Here is a 23624-nt window from a genome sequence, read left to right as displayed (position 1 = left end):
ATATTTACAGGTGGCCGAAGGAGGCTTTAACAGACAGGTGGGCGTCAGTGGGGTAACAAAAGTGGAAGTTCACACCTGAGGACCAGATGAGTATTGTAACCAGACAAGCACAAGCTCATTTCTACATGACCTAAATGTGTTACGCATCAAAGGTCGTAAATTTGCTTTGTGTGTGTGAAATTAAAGGCCATTTTTAATGCAATTTGGAGATTGTCAAAAAATAATTGCTGTAAAGGGCACCACGTCTACCCTAATTACCTTCATAGATATTATGAGTTAGTGATCATATAAATCAATATGTCTGGACCTTTAATTATAGTAATGGGCTACTTTGCAGTACACTTGCCCTTATGCTACAAATCATGAATGAGAGGAGCATTAATTTGAACTGAACTTTATGGGCTATGTTCATGGTCAATACCAGTTACAGGTACTAGGCCTACATGGTCATGTGTATTAAAGTTTGTGTGTTGTGGCAATCATGAGAAAGAATGGGGTTGTTAGCATACTTTTTTAAAAATTACCATATTATTATATTACCTAAAGTCTAAAATCTGCCTATTATTATATGTATGTATGTATAGATTATTATATAAATACTTTAATTTAAGGAAGAAACCCACTACATACAATATGAATGCAAACAAATCCAATTTTAAGCGTCCACCAATTATTTCAGGAGACATAATAAAGCCATAACACACAGATCTCCAATTCTCACAGACTGTGCTTGTGTGAAATACATTCATTGACTTCCTCTTTCAACATCTGCTGGTTCAAATGATTCACTCCAAAATATGAAGAAGTCCAGTTTAGAGAGCAAATAACTACAGAGGGAGAGTTATGGGAATAGTTCGACATTTTTGGAAACGCCCATGTCGGTTTTCTAGTCCAGAGTCAGATGAGATGGTTGATACCATTCTCATGTCTGCATGGTAAATATGAATCTACAGCCACGTGGCCGTTAGCTTAGTTTAGCACAAACACTGGAAACAGGAGGAAATAACTAGCCTGTCCAAAAGATTAAAAAAAAATTGACCTACCAACACCTTTAAAGCTCACTAATATGTTATCTTTATTTGTTTAATTTGTACAAAAAGGTGTACAAATGAGAAAGTTGGGGTTCTTCAGGGGGGATTATGTGTCAGACTATTTACTGGTTTGGCATAGTAACTGCTGGAGTCTCTTCTGGTTGAGTCAACCAAAAGGTGACTCAAGTCACTGCACTCAGCCAAGAAATAGTCTGTAAACGCCAAAGATATTACATACAAATTAATGAGCTTTAAAGGTGCTGATAGACTTATTTTGCTAGTTTTGAACAAAGGCAGGCTAGTTTTCCCTCTTCCAGTCTCTCTATACTTTTACAAAAGTGTATGGGTCTCTTCTCATAAGTCCAGGCAAGAAAGCCCAAACTATTCCTTTAAACTGGTGTGTTTTTCACAGAACTATTTGAAGATCTTATTTCATCGCCATTAGTCTTGAACTAATGGCCTGGGAGCCCCACCAAGTTGAAGTTCTGCCTATTGTGATGTGTTGAGGGGGGTAAACGGGTAAATGGGGCTCTGTCCCTTTAAAACGCAGCAGGAGGTGGTGCTCTCCAGCAGAGGAGGAGGAGGAGGAGGAGGAGGGGGGGAGAGAGAGAGAGAGAGAGAGAGAGAGAGAGAGAGAGAGAGAGAGAGAGAGAGAGAGAGAGAGCGAGCAGGGAGGGGGAGGGCCGCTTTGTGCGCCACACAGCAGATGCAAACTACGGACATTGGAGCATCGACTAGGGGATTGTCCTGCCGCAACTCTGCCGCTCTCCTGCTGAGGAAACTAACCTGAATTTGGAAGGACGCAGAGGTTTTTCCTCCCAGTTCCGCTGCTCTCCTGTGTTTACGAAAGCTTGAGTGGAATACAACCTGAAACTTCCCAGTCGCTCGGACCCTAAAGGTAACATTTCTTCATGGTGTGACTATTATAGTTTTAGCGGTGAAGTAATCTGTACTGTCGTGTTGCATTAGACTCGACTTTTATTAATTACACGGCGACAGCAAGTGTGTCTAATATAGTTTTCAGACTAGTCTGTGAAGCCGGACAGCAAACATAGGTTGAAGTTAAAAAAAAAAAAAAAAAAGGAAGAAAAAAAAGCAAACGGTGTGAAATCTGCATCTCATTTGAATGTCAAATCTGCTGGAGGACAATCAGCGCCTGGCAGTCGCATCAGGCTCTTGGCTGTCCCGTATGGAGACACAACAATGAGCTCTTTGGCGTCCTCTCTGTCCCCCATGAGCCTGGAGAAGACCAGAAAGTAAAAGGGCAAAACCATAACATTATGAAAGTCACCACCTAAGCATAAAAGAAGCATCTACTTGGGTCAAAAGTTGCTTTACAATTGATTCTATGTCTGGTTAAACTTTGTGAACTTTGCTATTTGAAATATATTTTTTTTATGTCAAGGAATCTTCAAATATTGAAGTTTTAAATTACCTCATTTAGATTTTGGCACAGAGCACCCATCTTACAAGAAGTTATGCTTTGTATAATTCATTAGACATTTACATAATCATCTATTCTAGATGCAAGGCCGAAAACAAAATCAACAGATTAAATGAGTCGTTGACTGGGTTTAATTCTAGGGAATTAAATAATACTGAAATTGAACTATTCATCATTTTTGGAGGGACCCCCGGGAGCCCCATTAAGGGCCCCTAAGGGTCCTCTGGACTCATAACAATTGACTTATTCAGGTTGTAGATTACCCCATAGTGGGAGCCAGGTTGTCTAAAATAAGTGTCCCAAATTACCATTTTCAGGACAGGATGTGGTTTAATCAGAGCGAAGCAGATGGACTCAGAAGCATCAGTCCTCTTCACTGACAGTTACGTAACATTAATACTCTGCAGCGAGAACACAGTTTGGAGTTGGAAATCTCTACCAAGAGCTCAACAAACAAACGCAGCTACTTTCACTGTCATCCCTCCCCCTCTCAAATTTGTCTGCCTTCCCGCTCCATTAGTTTGTTGTTCCTGTTTGTGTTTACAGACGCTGGCGCTTGCCTCCTCGTGGTCATCACGCCTGATGAACTGGGTAATTTACTCTAGGATTGCCATCACAGCTGTATACCTGCCCGGCCTCATTCATCACGCTCTAATTGAAGGCAATATAGTGTGTGCTTGACTTTAACTACGCTGACCATAAAGTATGCGGGGTCTGCTTTATAACGTTCATTATTCCTCGCGTATCATCAGTAATCAACTCTTTTGTTCTCGTTAAACCATCACTCTCAACTGAAGTGGACATATTGAGTAATGGGCTTGGCGTTGTCAGGCTCCTGCCCTTTGACCCCCTCCTGCATACGCACAACCACACCCAAAACAACAGCCCTAAGCTCTGTCAGTATTTGTCATTTAGCTTGATGTATTATTTCCCCAACACTCTGATGTGATGGAGAAATGAGACGCTTTTAAGTAGAGAGATTAAGGCCAAGGTCAGACATCATGCCAGCAGTGAGTTTGACTTTTCTTGCTCTTCTTTGTGACTTTCCTCTGATAGAAGTGGTGCATTATTACACACACATACACACAAATACACACACACACACACGCTCCAGGCCTTCCAGCTCCTCAGTGTAAGGCTTCTCCAGAGCTGCCAGGCAGATCTCTCTCCATCAAGATCTATTGTATGCGTTTCAGAGTCAGAGGGGAGGGGTGGGTGTGTGTGTGTGTGTGTGTGTCATCTCTGACTGTGCTTTTTTTTGCAATGGAGGCTATTTCAGTTTGGTCTGGAGGGGACACTGCTGCTGCGTAGTGAGGAAGCTGGCTACCTGCCCGACTCTGACTGTGCTGAGGTCATTACAGTTTTATACTGGAAAGAGGGCGTGTAAGAGTGGGGGGTTGGGGAGAAGTAGTTAGACTCACTCGCACTCTGTTTCTCATGAAAACGTTAACTTCAGGCAGTTTCTCCTGCGTTCTGTTAAAGCGGAGGGGCAACTCGTTTCCTTGTGAAGCAACACAGAGTCAGTGTTTTATTTGTAGGTGCCCGGGTTCTCGTTAAAACCGAGGAGGTTTAATGTATAGAGCATGTTAGCTGGAGTCAGATGTGATAACTTACAACATGTACGTGTTGCTTCCCATGCCTCAGGAAAATTATTTGCGTAATCCACCCACCTTTATCCCAAGCTCCATAGCAGATCATCCGGGAAGGATGGGAGAATGTCTTGATGTCTTGACCAAATGTCAAGACATTCTCCCAAGTAAGTTTTTATGAGCTATTTTTAGCATGTTTTGAGAGGTTTACACATGATGTTAGAGAGGAAACTCATTATAATTTCATGAGAAACAGAAAAAAAGAGGGCAGTTTGCCCAGAACGAAAGGTAATTTTTTTCAGTTTTCATTGAGTAGAACGTTGGAAAACAACTTGATAACATTATTGGAAGTGTTTCAGAAATGCTCTCCAGAGCTCTGCAGTGGGAGCTTCACAATTACTGTGAAGTATTAATCACTTACAAGGTGAAGGATGTGTCATTTTTTTTTTTTTTTCAGCTGTTGATATTGGAAAGTAATGAGGCTTTTGTTGAACTACCCGAGGAGTGTTGGTTTGTCTCAGACAATTACAGGAATCTCTCCGCATGGAAAGAAAGAACCAAGGTCTTTGAACTGTGAGGAGAAATCATGTGGAGGAAGTTTGAGTTAATTCTTAAACACACTTTATGAGTTAGCGAAACCCAACATCATGTCAGTGTCTTCAGGCGTTTCGCAGAAGATGTTTAACTTTGTACTTTGAGCAAATGGAAAGTTAAATTCCATCAGTGCTATATTTAAACAAATTAACTAGAAGTTCATCAATCATTATCTATGAAAAGAGGTTACCTTCTTTGAAAAATGACATTATATAGTACGTAGTTTCCAACCTCCCTTAAAACAAAGCGATTTCTGCTTGCAACCCCTCCTCCCTGGTTGTGAATGTCTGTGGAGTGATTTTAAAGGTAAAATGATCCAATAATCCTCAAGAAAAAACAAAGATTTGAGGAAAATCTAAAAAATAAACATCATTTGGTGTAGAATATGGTTGCTATCCTGTCAATCATCTTGCGACCCCTCAGATTTATATTGTGACCTCTTGTGGGGCCCTGAGCCCAGGTTAGGAACAACCGACTTAGTCAACCAAGACCTTCAGTTCATTTTTGTTCTCTAGAAAGTTCATATTATAATTTGGAGTTGATGTATTTCAAATGATCTGATTTTGGAATCACACAGTTTGATTATTGAATAGTTAAAGAGGTCAGAACTGTGTCAGCTGTTTTGGGCCAAACCCTCTTGAAAATATATCAACATTCAAGGTTCAGCACAAAACTGAAAGGGAAACCATACAGGCCTTTAACCATCTCATTTAACAACAATATATCACGGCTGTTCCCACAAAAAAACGGCCACTTTCTCTTTCTTGTTTTGAACAACAACCCGTATGCACCCGATACTCAATAGCTCACATCTGTGGTTGTTTTGGTTACTGTCTATGTTACGTGATCATTGTAGGGGGAAAAATAACCAGTTTAACAGGAATTATTTTGCTTTGCGGTGTAACAGTACTCTACGCTGAAGGCATTTCACTCGATGCTTGATAACACTATCAGTATCACTCCACAACTCCTAAACACATGCTTCATAGTGACATGTTCAGAAAATTTGGCTGTATATTTTTTTTGGCACGTCACCTTCCCCCTTACAGCAACTGTCATTGTTTATTTACCTCGTTGTGTTGTTTAAGGCTGTAAAACCGGTTCAGATAATTATCATGTTTGTGTTAAAGCAGTTGCAGTGAAGGCGAACGCGGCCAGCTCGGTGGGTATTTCCCACGTTATGAAAGTTCCAGATCATCCTCTGTAGCTTCTCAAAACATCCATCATCAGCTGGCACACCTGTCCAGCTCTTCTGTAATCCTCTCTGTTTACAGTACGTGATCATGCAGGCATATTTTTGAAACATAGTCATAGCTTTTTTGGTGATTGCAGCATGTTGATGAGTAAGGGTGTAACGGTATACAAAAGTCATGGTTTGGTACAAAAAAGAAAGGTAGAAAATAACATTTTGGTCTTTATTTTGAAAAATGTAAACTTACAACAGTGGTTCATTACTGAAACAGTTCCGCATGTCAGAGTAAGTGGATCATTAAACTGTTTTGACAGTTATTGTTTGGCTCATGAAGCGTATTCTTGGTATGACTGCATGCACCCAACCGTAACGTCTGTACCATGACAGTTGGGGACCAATACATACCGTTGCACCTCTACTAATGAGGACCTGGTGGTATGCTAGTACCAGTGAAGGGAAATTCAGGTCAACCTTTTCTGTCTGATAAGCTTATTGGTCATGATAACATTTCACTTCCTTTGTAGAGATTTTGGGAAAAACAGATGCCAGCAAGAACAATTTTGAACGGGGTAGTGCAAGCTTCCTACAGCTCGCCATTCACCATTCAACTTTGATTCATAGTGCCACAAGGATTTCCAGCGCACTACTTCTGTTTTTATTTTCAGTCAGACTCAATGTCAAGTGTTTGAGATGATTTCGAGGAGTCCTATAAGGGAGATAATGGCGTACGCTTTAAGATAAAGTTTCTTCTTCGACACCGGCGTTCCACTTTGTTGTAGGGTCAAATACTGACAGGAGGTGGTGCGTGAAGAATGAAAAGTTCAAATACATCCACTTAATGCAAGGATATTTTCACATCCCTGCATGAAATGGGTGTACTGGCTGCAGCCTCCCTGATTCCTAGGTGATGTGAGAGGTTTGACAATCCAGCAAACACCTAGTCTGAAGCATACTAACACCTTTACTGGAGTTGTTATTGCTGGTGTCCAACATGGAAGTGGTGAGTAAAATGCTATCATTGCCAGTAGTCGCTATGGACAAAAATATAGCTAACACATAGGTTGACAAGTAACAACATGGCTTTGAAAATGTGCTAAAAAAGCCTCTAATTTTGTCTTAAGCAAAATAAACCATCATCTCGTTGTGTAATTTAAATTAATTAGATTTTTCTTTGCAGTGTGAAACTGATAATAACCCAGCAGGTGATGTATATTTAGATTTGTCAACCGAATGATGTAAATGAAACAGTCCAATAAGGAAGTCAGTGGACCTACTTTTCTTTGCTAAACATTGCTCACATTCAAGTGCAGTCACTCCTCCACCAGCTCTGTCATCTGTGACAACATTAACGCAGAGCTTCCGTGCATTAGTTAAGCATTAACCAAGTATGATTGCATTAAGTTTCCCCTCCTCCCTTAGTCACTGATATTGCTTTTAACAGCAGGACCGCGGTTGCGCAATATGTTGACCTGACTACGACTGAGTCATTTGTATTGAGAACGCACATGCCTGGCGGTGTGCAGCTGGCCATTTTGGGTCCGGGCTTTGGCCTGTTTACAGTCCAGCGAGCTCTCATTGTTTTGCAGCTCTGTATGGACACAGAAACAGGTGGTCTCTCCCAAGCGTACTGAAAAGACAAAGGAGGACTGTTTGCGTAACTGTGGTCACCTCTGTGCCCACTGGATGACAAATCTTTGCCGGGAAACTGGTTTCTGAGATGAGAACGGTCGCATGACCTATTGTGGGATCTTATCATGGTCGTCTGATGATCCTGTGAGAATTGCTGGTTTCCTTATGAATAAAGACTCACGTATCTTCCTGGCCCGAGGCTTTAGAGGATACTTCTAGGTCAGCAATCTGGTGCTTTGAATGGATTGTGCTGAAACCTTACAATACCTTGATAGATAAACATCTCAGGCCTTTGTCTCTTTGTATGAAATGAATTTGAATTACTGTTAATAATGGGTGTTGTTCATGTGTGGGTCACCTTTGAGTTTGTTTGTGTGTGTTTCTCTGTTTTTCCTGGAAGGGTTTGGTTCCAATCTTCCTCAGTACCGCTTTGTTTTTTCTTCCCTATTGTACTTCGTGTGACATCGCGGGTTCCTCGGCTGTGGAGACATTTTGTCTGCGGCTTTGGAAGCAACAGGGAGCGTGTGTGTGTGTGTGTTTGTTTGCTTTTGAGTTGTGCGTTTTGTGTCGCTCAGTGAACAGAGGCCGACTCTTCCTGACGACCCTTGAACCTATCTAACATAAGCACGAGGCCGTTTGAGCGGGAACCGATGATGGACTTTAAACTTTACTTTGTGCACACACCAACGCTTTCATACCTCCACACACACACACACACACACACACACACACACACAGTTCAAATACATGTAAACACAGCAAGACGCAACATGCCATCTGTATATGTTTCCCTAATAGAAACATCATGTTTGCAGACTCTGAGCTCACAGGAAACACAAATTGTGGCTTGACTGCCAAATCAAAGCAAACCAAACGTGAAAGTTATCTTTAACAAAAGCAAATAAAAGGAAGATTGATTCCAGTAAGATGACACTGATGATACTGAAGTGATTCCCGAAAGCGCTTTAAATTTGGCACATTTGTCATCTGGCAATAAGATCTGTGGGTTTCAGAAGAGCTATGTATTACAAGTATGATGTGATGTGACTTTTAAGTACCTTGTTTGTAACATTGTAATCAGTTAGATAGGTTAATTTTTTCAATTAATCTTAATCTTAATCTTTAAAAATAGTGGAAATTCCCCATCACAAGTGCCAATAGCCCAAGGTAAATTCTTCAAATTGCTTATTTTGTTCAATTTACAGTCCAAAATCAAAAGATATTCAGTTTACAGTGATTATAAAACAGAGAAAAGTAGCAAATCCTCACATTTGTCAAGTTGTAAATACTGAATCTATGACATTTTTCTTGATAAATGACTCGATATCAATCGAATAATCAACCGACTCATCGTTTCCGCATTATTCTTAGTCACTAGAGCTTACACAGTATTTAGCTCACATTAGATAGATCACATGCACACTGACCAACTTTATCTCAGTGAGCTGAGCTGCTGATATGTAACCAATCCTTGTGTGCTTAGTTGGACATTCCTTAAGAGTCACTTTAGGAAGACCTTACACACACTGTATGTGCTTACTCACAGCAACGCGCAGCACTAACCACATCACGGTGGGTTTAGGTAAATCGAGCAAGGAAGCAATTACGTTAACAACACGCTTTACGGGGGAAGGCGCTGTGTACATGTTTCGGCCTTTATCTCTCTCCTGTTCTGGGTTTTTTTTCAGCTTGTCAACTGTTGTGAATTGCTATTATCAGGCTGAAGTGGCCGTGTTTGTGGGCCGGTGAGCTCTCTTTTGTCAGCGAGTGTTTTGTTGTTTGCCGCCGGTGTCATTAAAGTTAACACCACGGGGGTTTATTAACTCATCTTGTCAGTCAGGGCTCGGTGCCTGTAGGTCTTTATTGCCGGTTTGTGTGTTTGGCTTCGGCGGGGAGGCCGCTGATAAAAAGGCCGGGGAGCCGTTGAGAAGTTGACACAGCGCTGAAACGGTCACTTATCTTGCAGTCGCACTTAGAGGCCTCCTGCTGATTTCACCAAAGTTTGTGTGTGTGTGTGTTTGTGTGTGTTTGTGTGCGCATGTGCCCTGTTTGTCTGAAGGTTGTCACGCTGGCATCGGCTTATCGTTTTGGTGATTTGGCACATTTTGTTTCCTCATTCAGAACAAACCTGTTAGCACTCCTGACCCTCTTTATTTGGAAAAACAATGGCGGGTATGGCCGGTAAACCATTTGAACTTATTAACCATAGTGCAAGCCAACTGTGATATTGGCGTCCCCGCTGTAACAGAACATTCTGGACTCTCTCTCTGTCTTTTTTTAGGACAAACCTCAGTAGGAATTCTGCTTTGTTTTGTCATCCAACAGCTATTGGACGGTTAATTCAACTACTTGGCTCAGATCCTGCCCACTGGTACCAGTCATGAATGCTGTCTGTTTGTCAGATACTGATGGGGAGGATTTCAGCGATTAATTAGACATGTACCTGCATGCGCACACACATTATAGTACAATCCCTCCACTGTGGGCGTAATGAGGGTTTGGGTACATTTCATGCAGTGCACGGTGAAAGAACGTCTGTCACTGTGCTGGCATGACTGAGTGAATCCAATGCGGTGACACCCTCCACCGCCCCTTTGAGGGTGTGTTTTTCCTCAGTGCTTCCATCTGTGCCTTTCCTTTTTTTTTTTTTGTGAAAGTCCCTGCAGTAATGTTGCTCCACATGGGAAAGGTTGTGCCCCCTCACATTTTCACTCAGGATGTAAATTTATACATTGAGAGGAGGGGTATTTTTTTTCCCAAAACAAACTCTTAGGAGACTCGTTTTGCGTAAAGGCGGATTTTTACAGTCAAGAAAAATGCTCATTATCTATCTTATTGTTTTCTTAGCCAAGATTCCTCTTTTCCCTCTCTGGCACAGCATGGCAGCCCACCCAGTATACAACCAAACGCTGCCCAACCATGCAGGAGTAACAGCTTTATAAAAGGCCAGCTTGACTGGAAACACAGAGAAATCGTTTGGAAGCCTGTCCTCTGCTTCTGGATATTAGGATTTGGAAAGATTAAAAAAAAAAAAAAAAAATCGGTCCACAAAGTCACGTGGTGATTGTGTTACATAGTGTGCGGGGGTCATAACAGGAGCTTGTGCAACACACCAAAAGGGATAGAAGATGGATTTTGGAGTCAGACTGAGGAGGTCTGGCTTGGTGAGGCAGTTAGTGGTTGGTTTGCTTGTGTATCTTGGTGGACAGAGGCGTGGTGTTTGCTGTCCTGAACTCCCGTCACACAGCGTGGAGGGCCGGCCCAGGCATACTGGCTTTATTTGCTCACATTGAACACGCTGCCCTTAATCCTGCTGTGGTTTTGTTTCTGCCTGTGCGGCATTGGGGCCCTGGAGGCTGATACAGTGCAGTTTACACACAAACTCACACACACACACACACACACACACACAGGGCCTGTAGTACTTGGGCAGCAGTCCTGCTGATGCAGGTATATTTTCCCAGCTCAGCCGTTTTAACTTCTCTCCTAAAGCCTTTTTTACATGAATATGGTTGTGTTCACCTTGTTGTGAGTCATCAGCAGATAAAACACTCAACATTTCAAAGTGACTCACCTCTGACCTCTGTCCAAGTCCAACCTGTTGCATGTCTCAGGTTACTTTTTGCTCTTACATTGCCAACGTCTCTGGTTTGCATGTAATTATGCAAACCATTTAATATTTGTATAGTTGCTCACATTTCTGCATATATTGATGCACTTTTCCAAAGTGACTTCATACCAATTTCTGCCAGCCTGAACAGCCTTATTAGAACCCACCAGCTTGACACATTTGCATTCCATATAGTGACATAATGGTGGAAACTCCCACAAGCTATAAACTTTATTTTTGCACATATACCCTCTATAATTAGTTTTTATTCCTCCATGCTGGAACCATGGCTGGAGGGATCACGTTTTCGGGTTGTCTGTTTGTACGTATGTACGCCTGTCCGTGTGTCTCATCCTTATGAACGTGATATCTCAGGAACCCTTTGGGAGAATTTCTTCAAATTTGACACAGCTCACAGCCTTCCTCAGTGGAATATAATAAAACTGTATCATTTATAATAATACACTCCGCTAAGGAAGGAAGGAAACGCTAGTAAGTCGACCTTGAATTAAGATTTCCTCGGTCTTTTAGAAAGTGTGTTGCTACTGCCTTGGATTGCAGCACTTTTTTTCTCCGCTTTAATTGCTGCATCGGTGGAACGCATAATACAAACACTAAATATACCGTACATGATCACTACAGGTCAATAACTCCTCAAGCTACCTTTATTCAGCTTAACTGATCAATTCATCAGCAAAACAAACAGGTTAAGGTGGTGATGATGGGACATTAGGCAGCTCCAGCACTTGTTGGAGTGCTCAGTAGTGCAGTTGTGCTACAATTATAAACCGAAAGTGTCTGCTCCGTGACCATCTGCAGCAGCGGCAGAGTCACAGCAATGTATCGGAGTGAGACGTCTGTCCTCCCTCCTGCTCTCTGTTGTAAACACACGTAGCTGTTAGCGAGCAGCTGCTCTCATCTCTCCCTGGGTCTTGGTGCTTGTTTTTGGCAGAAACTCTCTTGTTCTCTGTCTGCTCAGCCTGCTCTCGGTGTGTCTCTCTCCTTATGGTTGCTCTGGTTCTGCTTCTAAGTGGTGGTCATCATCTGGCTACCGCAGCCCGGCTGTACACATGTCCTACCGGTGATCCTGAGCAGCAGCAGCCTGAAGCCCGCCGTCACTAACCCGCCGTAAGGGGTAGATCTAAACTAAAAATCTAATGTTGAAGATCAAAGTAAGCGCTCTACAGATATTGAGCGTCATCGACAAATATATTATCTTGTAAAATGTCTGGTGTGACTGGTAACATCCGTAGTACAGTGCGCCCCAGGTGTGTTTACATGCGTTGGATCTGTTTACCATGGGATCATACTTTCTAATAGTCAGAGTTGCACCTTTGTGAAAAAGGGATGTTCCTAGACACATGGGTGGTGAGGCCATGCACCGTCTTTTTCTTAACTTTCCCATCCTTTTGTCTGTTTGGGTTCCAGATATTTCTGCTGTTTATCATCCAGGGTTAGCCTCAGAGCTGTGTGACTAGATAGGAAGTTTAACAGGAAGAACAGGTTTTTTTCTGTAGCAGGCGGTAATGAGCTAGTACAAAGGAACTAAGGATGGTTAACTGCACAGTGTTTTGTGTCAGTAATAGGTCGACACATTGTTGTCCACTGTATAAGTCACACATTTTTAGACCTTATGATTCACTTTTCAGGTATTACAGGTGTGTTAGGCGAGGTTGAGAAAACAGCATATTTCTTTATTTATCATCCATGTAGTGAGTTCAGGGCAGTAAGTTGGTGGATTAGAGGGGAATTTGAGGCACACACAAATACTGTGAAATAAGATGGAGGCTTTGCTGGTGTTGGGTGGTACACCAATTCATCCAGTATACCAGTTTTAATTTCCCGTACGATATGAAATTTTCATATAGCGCCATACTAATCAATGGGGCATCGCTGAAATAATTGCTCTAACTCTTCAATAGACAGCAAAATATATAATTGCCACGAAGAACGCTACAGTCGGGGCAAGCTGTGTTAAGTTTATTGAGAAGGGACCCCTATTAACTGCATAACCTTCTTAATAATGGTTATAACACAACAATTAATAATCCACAACTAACTCTCTTTAATAGTGCAAAACACCATGGCACACAACAATTTGTGACACATAAACAATCTGTACCACTAATAATATTAGGCTACATTTTCAAAATTACACTGCCAGACAGCATGCTAGGTACAGCTCACTAGCTAGCTAAGTGGCTCCGTTATTGAGATTCCAGAGATTCAGATTGAGATTCGGACAGTTATCGGGGTAACCTCCGTCTGCCTCCTACTGCTTTAGAAATAAACATGATTTTTACAGAGTCTGAACAAAAGTAAACACAGAAACTAGCTGCCTGTAGTAGCATTATGGCTAACTGCACTCATAGTGATTAAAATTAGAGTTAAGTAAGGTAGGAAATAATTAAATTTAGAGATATATATAAGACTTATATGCACAGTATAATAAAATAAAATATGTCAATAAAATGTGCAAACTTCTATCCAAGACTTGACACTTGGCAGCCTCCTCTCCCCCCGTGGGAATCAGATGTTTGGGCTCAAGGTTACGGACCTCTCAGTCAAGTCGGGACAAATGAAGTTTGCCGATCTTCTTTGTCAGAGTTGAGAACTTTTCCATTCTTATGCAGTCCCATTGATTAATTGATTAGCAATGTCATAGACGGCGTTGCCTAACTCGTATGTTCATTTACATATCAATGCTGCTAACAATAGGAGTGAACAATGGAGGAGATTGTGCCTAGTTCAAGGTTAAACAAAGCAGAGATTTTCTTATTGCTCAGACAGCAGAGTCTCTGTCTTGAACATTATATATTTAAAACAGACCACTGAGGACTTAAAGCCAGTCTACAAGAGTTTCATGTAAAAATACACGTTGTAGTATTTAAAATCACAAAATGACTGCTAAAATTTCTGTTCGGCAAGGCAAGTTTGAGACAATTGAAAGTGCTTTACATAAGACATAAAAAGCATTAAGACAAGATATTAAAAAAACAGAAGGCAATATAGAAATACAGTTAAATAGTGTTTAAAAGAGTATGATAAAATAGAAGATAAAAGTAACCTACAATAGGATAAAAACAGAAGAATAAAAATTATAGCACAGTTATAAATGCAATTCTAGAAGTGGATATGGAAACATCCCTGCTAATAGAAAGTTATTTTAGAAAAATACACACTAGGAGTTGCAGCATGATAAACACATGCATGTACAATTTACTGACTTAATATGACACGATTATTTTGGTATTCATAACGATTTGTGGTCACAGATATGCGATGTTGCCATGTGGAACTCTTGTATAAAGTACTTTGGAAAGCTGATATTGGTTATCTGAATAAATAGCTAGATACATAAGCCCACTATTGTCACTGGTTGGAACTTGGGAAGCATATTTTTTCATCATATCCATACTATAGTCTATAGATATCAAGGTAACTTGCTAAAGAATATTTGGTGTCCCATAACTGTTATGTAATTGCTCTTTACCTGACTTTATGTAAGATCGCATGGAGGCTTCTATCTTGTGAATAAAAGATAGGCTCTTTCTCTGTCTCTGCTTTAAAAATTTAAATGCAGTCAAAAATAAAACCAAGGCACTCTTGCAGTCAGTGCATGCCTGTTGGTTAACTTGATAGTAGTCAAGCTGTGATTGGACGAGCAGCCAAAGCCTCTTTTGCCTGTGCATTGAGTGGAAAGAGAGAAAGTGGCATGGGATAGCCGAGGACTGTATGGCGCCTGTGATCCACAGGATTACAAGAGCAAGACTGAACGCTGATGAGCATGGTGGTGGCTGTGATGTCATTCTGTACGCATGAGTCTGCGGGCGACATGAGATGCTCTTAATCATTCATGGCCCTGTCACCACTTGTCTCAGTTTGAGCTGGTGTCATGTGGCACTTTGAGTGCTCGGTTACATAAAGGCATTGTCGCTGGATGGCACGATGGCTGAGCATTAAATTCTCAACTGAGACAAATAAGATCATACTTATTACCTCTCTGTGTATACTGAGTGTTGTAACACAAACATGTTCAAACAAATGTGTGTGTGTGTTTGTGTCCACATCCCACTGTGTCCTGGTGGGATGACCTGTTTGTCTGTATAGCTCTGTCAGCTTGTGAAAGAGTGCTGAGATGGAATTTTGCCCCCAGCTGAACTCAGAGCATGTGTGGTATGGGCCATACAGGCCAGACTGAAATCCCTGGTCACCACGTCAGCACAATATATGAGCAAACACACAGCTGTGACTATGTGTTTTTCTGTGTCCAGACAATGAAGTGGACACATTTTTCTGACTTTGATTTATTTATGACTAAGTCATATATTATCCTCCATACAGTCATAAAATCCCACTGAGTAAAGCACCAGCAGATAAATTAGAACTTCCATTCCAATCCATACCCCACTTTCTGTGTACAATAAATAACTGAATAAAGTAAAAACATAAGATACAGTAAGGTAAAATGTTGGAATAGTCCAGCAACATTCAGTCCTTACTATGCAAATGTCTAAAAGCTAGCTGTAATAATAATAATAATAATAATAATAATAATAATAATAATAATAATAATAATAATAATAAAATTAAGGAAAAAAATCCAAAGAGTTGAGATATTAGATATATAGAACCGCAAAGATTAGTCGATTAATCTATTAGTCAATGGACAGAAATGACCATCAATCAAGGAAATAGTCGGCAGATTAATTGATAATGAAAATAGTCATTAGTCGCAGCCCTGATTTGATAGTCACATGAAGATTGGAAACCATATATAACCAAACATATTCCAACGCTTATATCCTTGAATAAAATCTACCTGACAGTTCACACTGAATAAATCAACAAATCATCTACAGGTTTTCCAGATCTGAAATAAAAGGATCCTAAACATTGGAGATATTTCCTCCAGGATAACAGAAAAGATTTCTTTGCACAGCATGTAATTAGGATTAGTGTTTTGTCAGGCATGACATTTAAAAGCTATAAACAAAGGCAGTGTTCTCCTATATTTTATGAGCACCGCTGCTAAAATATCTCACGATCATAAATATCAATGGGCTACTAATTATCTTCACTCGCACACTGTGTGACCATGATGACACCCTATTTACTGTGGAATTGTCTTGAGTCATCCTCCCTCTCCTCATTCTTCAAAGGACATCTACGTGAAAGGTACTGTTATAAGAGGAAATGCGTAATATACGTGCGTAACGAGTGTGTGGTTGAGGGAGTGTGAGAGAGCAAGCGACAGAAAAGTGACAGTCAATGCAAGCGGAGCAGGTAAAGGAAAAGGTTAGCAGTAAGTTGTCAGTCTAGCAGTAAAGTGTTAATAGATTCAGAAAAGGATACATAAAATATTCTTTCTTTATGTGAAAGAGCATTTAAGGCTCCGTTTTAATATGCAGAACATTAAAGCTCTTTTTTTAGACTTCTCAAATGGTCTTTGGAATGTTATTTTGAAACAGTAGAAGGTGCATGACACTGCCATTCTTCATGATTTACCTTTTTAAAAAGTACTGAAAGCCTAGAAGTGAATATGACAGGACTGCCTGCAGGTTATATTTCATCTTTTGTCATGCCTACAATAATGGGGTCTTGATGATCCTGGGAGGGAGAAGAGAAGGAGGGTGAAACTATTCCTCATCAAACACCAAGGGGCCCCCACAGACATAAAATGGGCCATTTCCTTGAATGAATTAAGGTGTGAGGTTTGCACCTTTTTGATATTTGAGCTCCCACTGACATCTTTTATGCTGAGGTTGAATGTCCTCTAGTGTCAAGGCACATCAAAAGCATTCCCCTTCAGCTATAGCACTGTGGTGATTGTCTTATCGCCCTGCATGTGGCCACCAAGAAGGGTTAATCCATCTGAATGAGTTGATCTCTCCATGTAGGGGATAAAATCTTTCTCTCTCTGTCTCCGGCCGGCTTAGAGACAGGAAGCTCGCTTGGTAGTCAGTGCTCTGCTCTGATGTTGCCATAGAGAAATACAAAACTATGGGCAGCAGGGAGGAACATATTAGTTGATGAGTTGTCTTGAGTGGCCAGTCACACATTCAGCAGCCTTTTGTGCAGCAGATGCTAATTGGCTACTGCACAAGGCGTGAAGTAATAAAGGGTTTAGCTAATGATAGATCATAAGGCATTAATCTAACCACTATGGGTCCGCTCAGAGGGACTTTGTTGGTATTTGTTTGGTCTAAGCTATAATCTTATAGTTTGGCATCCAGTTGCTGTTAAATAGCTTTCGTAACAGTAACCATTCCAGTTGTGACGTTTAAGGGTGTGAACTCTAATGGCTCTTACAATAGAACTTGAAGACAAGCTTTTTAAGTTTCTTATTTGGTCTTTGTAAGGCCTTTTGTGTTGTATTTTTTGTTGCTGTAGGGGATAGGGTGCATGTCCCCCATTAGCCCCACCAGAGCTACTGAAGAAATCTTGAATGAAGTTGTTGATTATAGACGATAAAACCTCGGCAGTGGATAGAGTTCAGTCTTCTTTGGGGATGATCTCTCTTGAGAAAGAGGAGCACACAAAAAACCCCAGCACTAGCTTTTATCATCTCTCAAACCCCCCCTCTGTTCCCTCTAGTGCTACAGTTGGCTTTCCAGCTGAATGGGTTCTTGTCAGAGATGCAAATGTTTTCATGGGTGACGTTCCTTTGGAATATTGTTGAGTGAAGCCTCCATTCATTCACAGGGGGAATACGCACTCAGGCCTAGAGCGTGGGCTTCAGCTCCAGTTTGAAAACACTGAGAATGATGGGATTGCTGTCTGGCTGAAACAATTGAAACCCTTGTTAATGTCAGTAACACATGGAGCTAGCGGACTGTAGCTAGCACATAAGTGGGCGTTACAACCTCTTCTCCATTCGGTTTTGTGTTAAGATCATGTTTCAAGGCTTGCTTCACTGGTGAGTTAAGGACAGTTTAGTCTGAGTGAAAGAATCCTGCTGAAATCAGCCATATTATCAGTTAAATGAGTCAAAGATCATCAGTGGAAGCTCAGGATCAAAGTTACCTGCCTTAAATCAAGATTACCCAGCCTTTAATCTGTCACTGCTATTTCCAGAGCTGGTAGACACATGTATGTACTGGGAGTTGCCCATTGATGAGTGTTGAGTTAAGAACAGATAAAGTGAGGGCAGTGATAAACAGGCCAAAATTTTCAGTTGGAGGTGCTCAAATCTCACCTTTAAGGCTGAACAGGCAAAAGTGAAAAATGAAAGAGAAACATAAAGTGGCAGTGGAAACATTTTATCCGTTGATGATAGGAGGGTTACAGAATGCAGCAGATCTGGACTTTCTGAGTTGTGCTGTAAGTCGATCTGAGCTGAAGAAATGCTGTTCCACTTCATTCTTCTTTTTTTTTTTTTTCCTCATTCTTTTATTCCTGGCAGCTTGAACCGCTCCGGCTCCCAGTATCCTGTGTTTTGGTGGTTATGTAACAGTCAGGGGCCTAAATGGGAACTAAAGCACAGCAGTGATAGCGGACACTGCAGCCACTTGAAAAATTGAAAGTGACAGAAGCCTATTAAGGTTTTTAGAAAGAGCTCAAAAATGTACCAGAAGAACTGTACCAACAGATTCGAATGGGAACTTATCTTGCCATGGTAAACTTCACAGGGAGTATTATCACTGGTTTGAAGTAAGGTGAGGGTTCTGGGAACTTTGTACCAGGAACCCTTTGTTCACCATTACATAACACCTTTACAGATTTCTCCATTTAAAAGCTTTTGCTAATTTAGAACCACTAAATTGAGGCTTCATTTTGAAGTGCTAGCAACACAAATTTCCATACTTTATGATGATCTTAACAGAGAGTTATGTGATAGTGGGTGATGAGAAATGAATAGATATAGCTCTTTAGAGAAGCATTTAAAGCACTATGTTGCATTTTCATCAGAATAAAATGCTGTCTGATGTAACTGATTGCATGTTTCCACATTGCCTGCCAAGGTGCAGAGCTAGTCTTGCTTTACATAACTACTGATGTGACTTTAATGCTCTCTATTCTTCTTCTTCATAGGCTGATCCAACCATAAGATGAAACCCGAGCTGGAGGACCATAATGGCTGCACACATTAAACACCTGGAATTTTACTTGTTTTGACAACATCTCATAGAATTGCCAAAGAACTCTGGAAGGAACTCCTACAGAACCTAGTTTCACATCTGTCTGTGGATTATAAGAAAGAGACAGCCATCATGCCTATTCTCAAGCAACTGGTGAACAACTCAAACCAGTCGAAGCGGCGGTCTCGGGTTGACCTTACTGCAGAGATGATCAGCGCTCCATTGGGAGACTTCCGCCACACCATGCATGTGGGCCGAGGAGGTGACGCCTTCGGGGACACTTCATTTCTTAGCACACGATCAGGGGAACCTCCCAGAGAGCCGGAAACGAAGCAAGGCTCCCCGGGCCCCAAACCAGGGCTACTGTCCCGCACTTTCAGAAGCAGCAAGCGCTCTCAGTCAGTAAACCGGGGAGACAAGTATGAGTACAATATGATGGCGCAATCTGGTGGCTCATCCAACTATGTGAAAAACGCCATATCCCTGCCTTACCTAAATGATGAGGATACTAACAGAGGCGGCCAAATGCCAAAGAGTGTTTCCTCTAGCCCCATGAAGAAGCTGATGGAGATTGACACCAAGCCGGTAAATGGAGCAGCAGCGATGGCGACATTGGATGCAGAATTTGATGAACGTAATTTCGGTGAACTTACAGATTTGCCCCCATCCATGCCCAAGGGAGGCGGGATGAAGCACGCAGAATCTATGATGTCCTTCCACATTGACTTGGGGCCCTCTATGCTTGGGGATATCTTGAGCGTGATGGAAAAGAAAGGCTGGGAGGAGGATGACCTCGGCTATGAGGAGGGCAAGGGTAGCGAGGGCCGTGGGTCCCCCTCCCTCATTCCCCACATAGATGATGAGGAGGAGGAGCAGGCCCCTGCAAGGCCACCTCGCAGTATGTACCAGCAGAAGACCATGGTGGACCCCTACACCCCAGAGCTACGCACCAGGAACAACCACCACAACCTGGATAGCTGCTCTGTGTCGAGCTCCGGCTCGGCCACTGAGGAGAAACCTCAGTACCACATCCATGACGGCGACACGGACAGTGCAAAGTACAGTTCGCCACGTGGAGAGGAAGACAGAGATTTCACCTTCATGGATGAGGATGATGATGAGATTCGAGTGTAGGCTGACCTGGTATCACTTCTAAGAACAGTCTTGAAGGACACTAATGGAGGAGGACCAGACGTTGGGAGGCTATCGCAAGCTGGGAAAGGCAGGGGAGGGATTTAGAGGCAGGGCAGCATCTGATTTAAGCTTCTTGTAGATCAATTTAATCTCTGTCAAACATCAAAAATGAAACCAATTAAGCCTTATTCACTCTACTGTAGCAAGGAGATGTGATCTGAGTGTGTGCTAGAGTGCAGAAAGACTGGCTCACAAAGTGGGCGGTGACTGTTGCAAATTATTTGCAACATCACACTTTGAACTCATATGTATTGGAAAACTCTCCATCATCAAAGAATACTGGCTCTCGTGTTCAGACCCTGTCCTTCTCACACTCGTTTTAAGAAGTAAAGGGTGACCACAAGATTACAGAACTGTACCCCAGCTGTCAATCACATTTGGAGTGTGATGTGTGAAAAAAAACAGGATACGCGAGGTCACAAACTGAATGTGGATGTGTAGTACAAGTTCTGAGGAAGGAAGAGGGAAAGGACAAGAAGTGAAACTCAGATAGCTTTGTTATCCCTGTGTGTTGGAGTGATTGAGCTTCATTTGCTAAATACAGTGTTTTGGCATAGACACTAAATAGATAAAGTAGGTAATACTTTTGTCCACATCTGACTTTAAGGGGTGATTTCTGCTATTTTTACTTTATTTTAGGTACATACAGTATTTGGCAGTTGGTCTACAGAAGCCCATTGTTTTTGAGTTGAGTAGTTTATAGTTTTGCAACTGTCTATCATTGGAAAGGTCTTAATTCTTTAAATTCACAGACAAATCTGTGATATTTATTTGTTAATTTTCATAAGGGACGGATCATACTTAATGTGCACTGCTAGGTCTTAAACGTTTTGATTTTGGGTTTTTCTGATATGTTTAATTTCTTACAAAATTTCTTAATGGTACTACAGAGTGGGTCAATTTTTTTTTCTATAGAAATTGGCTAAATTGCACTTAATTATTGGACTCAAGTAGACATAAAATTGTCAATAATCACATCACTCCTGCTATCACTGTCATGGTAAGGCTGTATTAGTTGACAATGACTTCTATTTTACAAAATCCCTCGCTGTTAGTGAATGTTTTTTAATTTGCAAAAAAAAAAAAAAAGTGGAAAAAAAAAAAGAGGCCTTTTGTATGTGTTACGTGTCCTATACTGTTTTTTAAACACGTTTTAAAACTGACAAGGGCAGAAGTGGTGATTGTGGTTGAATATGACTTTACAACTGATGTGTATTTCTGTGTTCACTCCACGTCATTACTGCGGTTGGTAGGATTAGCAGGTCAGCAGAGAGACGATGAAGAAATGTCTGAAAGGGAGTCGCTGCATGGTTATATCAAAATTAATAGTCATGGCTTCATCCAAACACATCTCTTCTCTCTAGACATCTGTCCATACTTGTCTCTACAAGCAGAGAAAGGATGTAAAACAGGTACAAAGTGTTATTAGAGCGCAGCTGGGCATCAGGTATGTCTCGGGGCAGTGAGAGTGAAAGATACTCCTGAACTGGCACCACAAGTGATAAAATTCACCTCCTCTACACAACACAAATCACATAGTAGGAACAGATGATTAAATCAACCAATCATCTGGCCTTTCCCAGTCTACTCATTAAATGTGCTGGATTATTGGCCCCCAACCAACTGGAACGACTCCAGGAACAGCAGGGTCAGGGACAGACAGGTGGGCTCTTTCTCTTTGGCTTTTTTTTGTGTTTAGTTGGTTTTTACAATACAAGCTCAATCAGTAGGCTCAGTTTCAGTTATGAATTAAGACAGAAAGAGAGGTACTTTCCTGTCTGGTATCCATGACTAAGGTCTGACCTTTTTTTTTTATTAGGTGTTAGAAAACTAATTGCCACATTTGACAAATGGGAGCTTTGAATTTTCTGTTGTGACACTGATGCAGGGGTGTGTACATTGCTAGAACCAGGATGCTGTGCCATTCTGCCTTGAGTTATTGTTGTTTTGGAACCATGTCTACATGAGCAGGTTGCGAGAAGTTCAGAGGTAATTGCCAAGTATATTTTAACCATATTATTGGGTAAGGTTAGCAGGATATTGGATTATGTTTATTTTTTACCAATGTATAGATATGCAGTATGATTTGAGTCAGATCTTTTTCACATTTTGATGTAAATGGGCCAAATTTTAAGATGTCTTACTTTTTTTTTGGATCCATTGTGAAATATGTGGTTTGTGGATTGTTTTGGGCAGCTGCAATCCCTCATGTTCATCACCAAGAAATGGACACTAAAAAAAGAACAAAAACACTCCTTATTTGCCATTGTTTTAATCAAGTAATGTAAATATAATTTGTGCCATCAATTACAATTACAATTACAGTGAACAATCTTTGTTATCGGCAGTGTGACTATGTGGTACTAGTGTGAGAACCAGAAAAATGTTAGCGGCTTAAACACTAAATAGCACATTTTTGGCATAATTGTATTTGGGATTTAGAATTTGGAAGATGTAAATAGAGAATTATGGAAAAGTATACAAAATTACTCTGACATACTTTCTTGTAATTGTCTGAACTTTCTGGCACTTGTTGTGTTTTTCTGTGGGAAACTTCTAAGTAGGCCAGAACCATATAAAGGAATTTGCGAATACTTTCTGCCCCAGGTCTGCTTAAAAGTTTTCTGTGCCCTGACGGCTGTGGTTTGGCGAGTGGCAAAAAAAGATAAGGACTGCGAAAAAACAACTGGCTCAACGTTCAGCTGTAGAATGTTTTTTTTTTTTTCTATTCAGTGGCTGTAGTGTTATGCCAAGTATGTACTGTTTTCTCTTCCTCTTTTTCAGTCTGGTTTTACAGTATATTAATATATTTACCTCCCTCACTTTCCTTTCTTTGAAATAACAGCTATATTTTTCAATAAAAGAGAAAGCTGGTAATCTTTAACTATGACTCCGCTGTTTTTGTTTCATCTCTAGAAGGCCTGTTACTACAGTAGGCGCCTTCATTTTCAAACTCTTATGCAAGTTTATTCACACTCTGCTTCCAAAACAGGCAGAACACTCATACGAAATCTGACCTTGAAGCACGCCCAAGAATTTTTACTGAGGGAGTCGCTGAAAGAGTTCCAAGCACATCCACAGTTTAACTAACACCCACTTGGAGGGGATTATACTACATAAATAACCCTGAAATGAAAGATAAAACCTTGTTGTGTGTAACAGATTCCACATCACGGGCAAGATCTGTCTTGTTAGCTAATTACAGTTAGCTCCAGTCTGACATTGATTTTAACTGGCTTTAGAGCTTGGTTGATAAAGCA

General features: G+C 41.1%; 1 protein-coding gene across 2 annotated transcripts; it reads left to right on the top strand.

Moving 5' to 3' along the window:
- Window positions 1-1691: 1691 nt before the first annotated feature.
- Window positions 1692-23248, top strand: cdc42ep4b (CDC42 effector protein (Rho GTPase binding) 4b). 2 transcript variants are annotated; one of them, XM_067576690.1, is made up of 3 exons: window positions 1692-1929; window positions 3022-3066; window positions 19124-23248. In XM_067576690.1, exon 3 carries the CDS (start codon window positions 19303-19305, stop codon window positions 20302-20304), a length of 1002 nt encoding a protein of 333 aa, XP_067432791.1. In that variant the 5' UTR covers window positions 1692-1929; window positions 3022-3066; window positions 19124-19302; the 3' UTR covers window positions 20305-23248. The 2 variants fall into 2 exon arrangements, with proteins under 2 accessions (XP_067432791.1, XP_067432790.1); XM_067576689.1 differs by lacking the exon at window positions 3022-3066.
- Window positions 23249-23624: the final 376 nt, after the last annotated feature.

Source organism: Thunnus thynnus, chromosome 20 (assembly GCF_963924715.1).
Source record: "Thunnus thynnus chromosome 20, fThuThy2.1, whole genome shotgun sequence".
Lineage (NCBI taxonomy): Eukaryota > Metazoa > Chordata > Actinopteri > Scombriformes > Scombridae > Thunnus > Thunnus thynnus.
The sequence above is the reverse complement of the archived record's forward strand: the minus strand, read 5'-3'. Positions and strand labels throughout refer to the sequence as shown.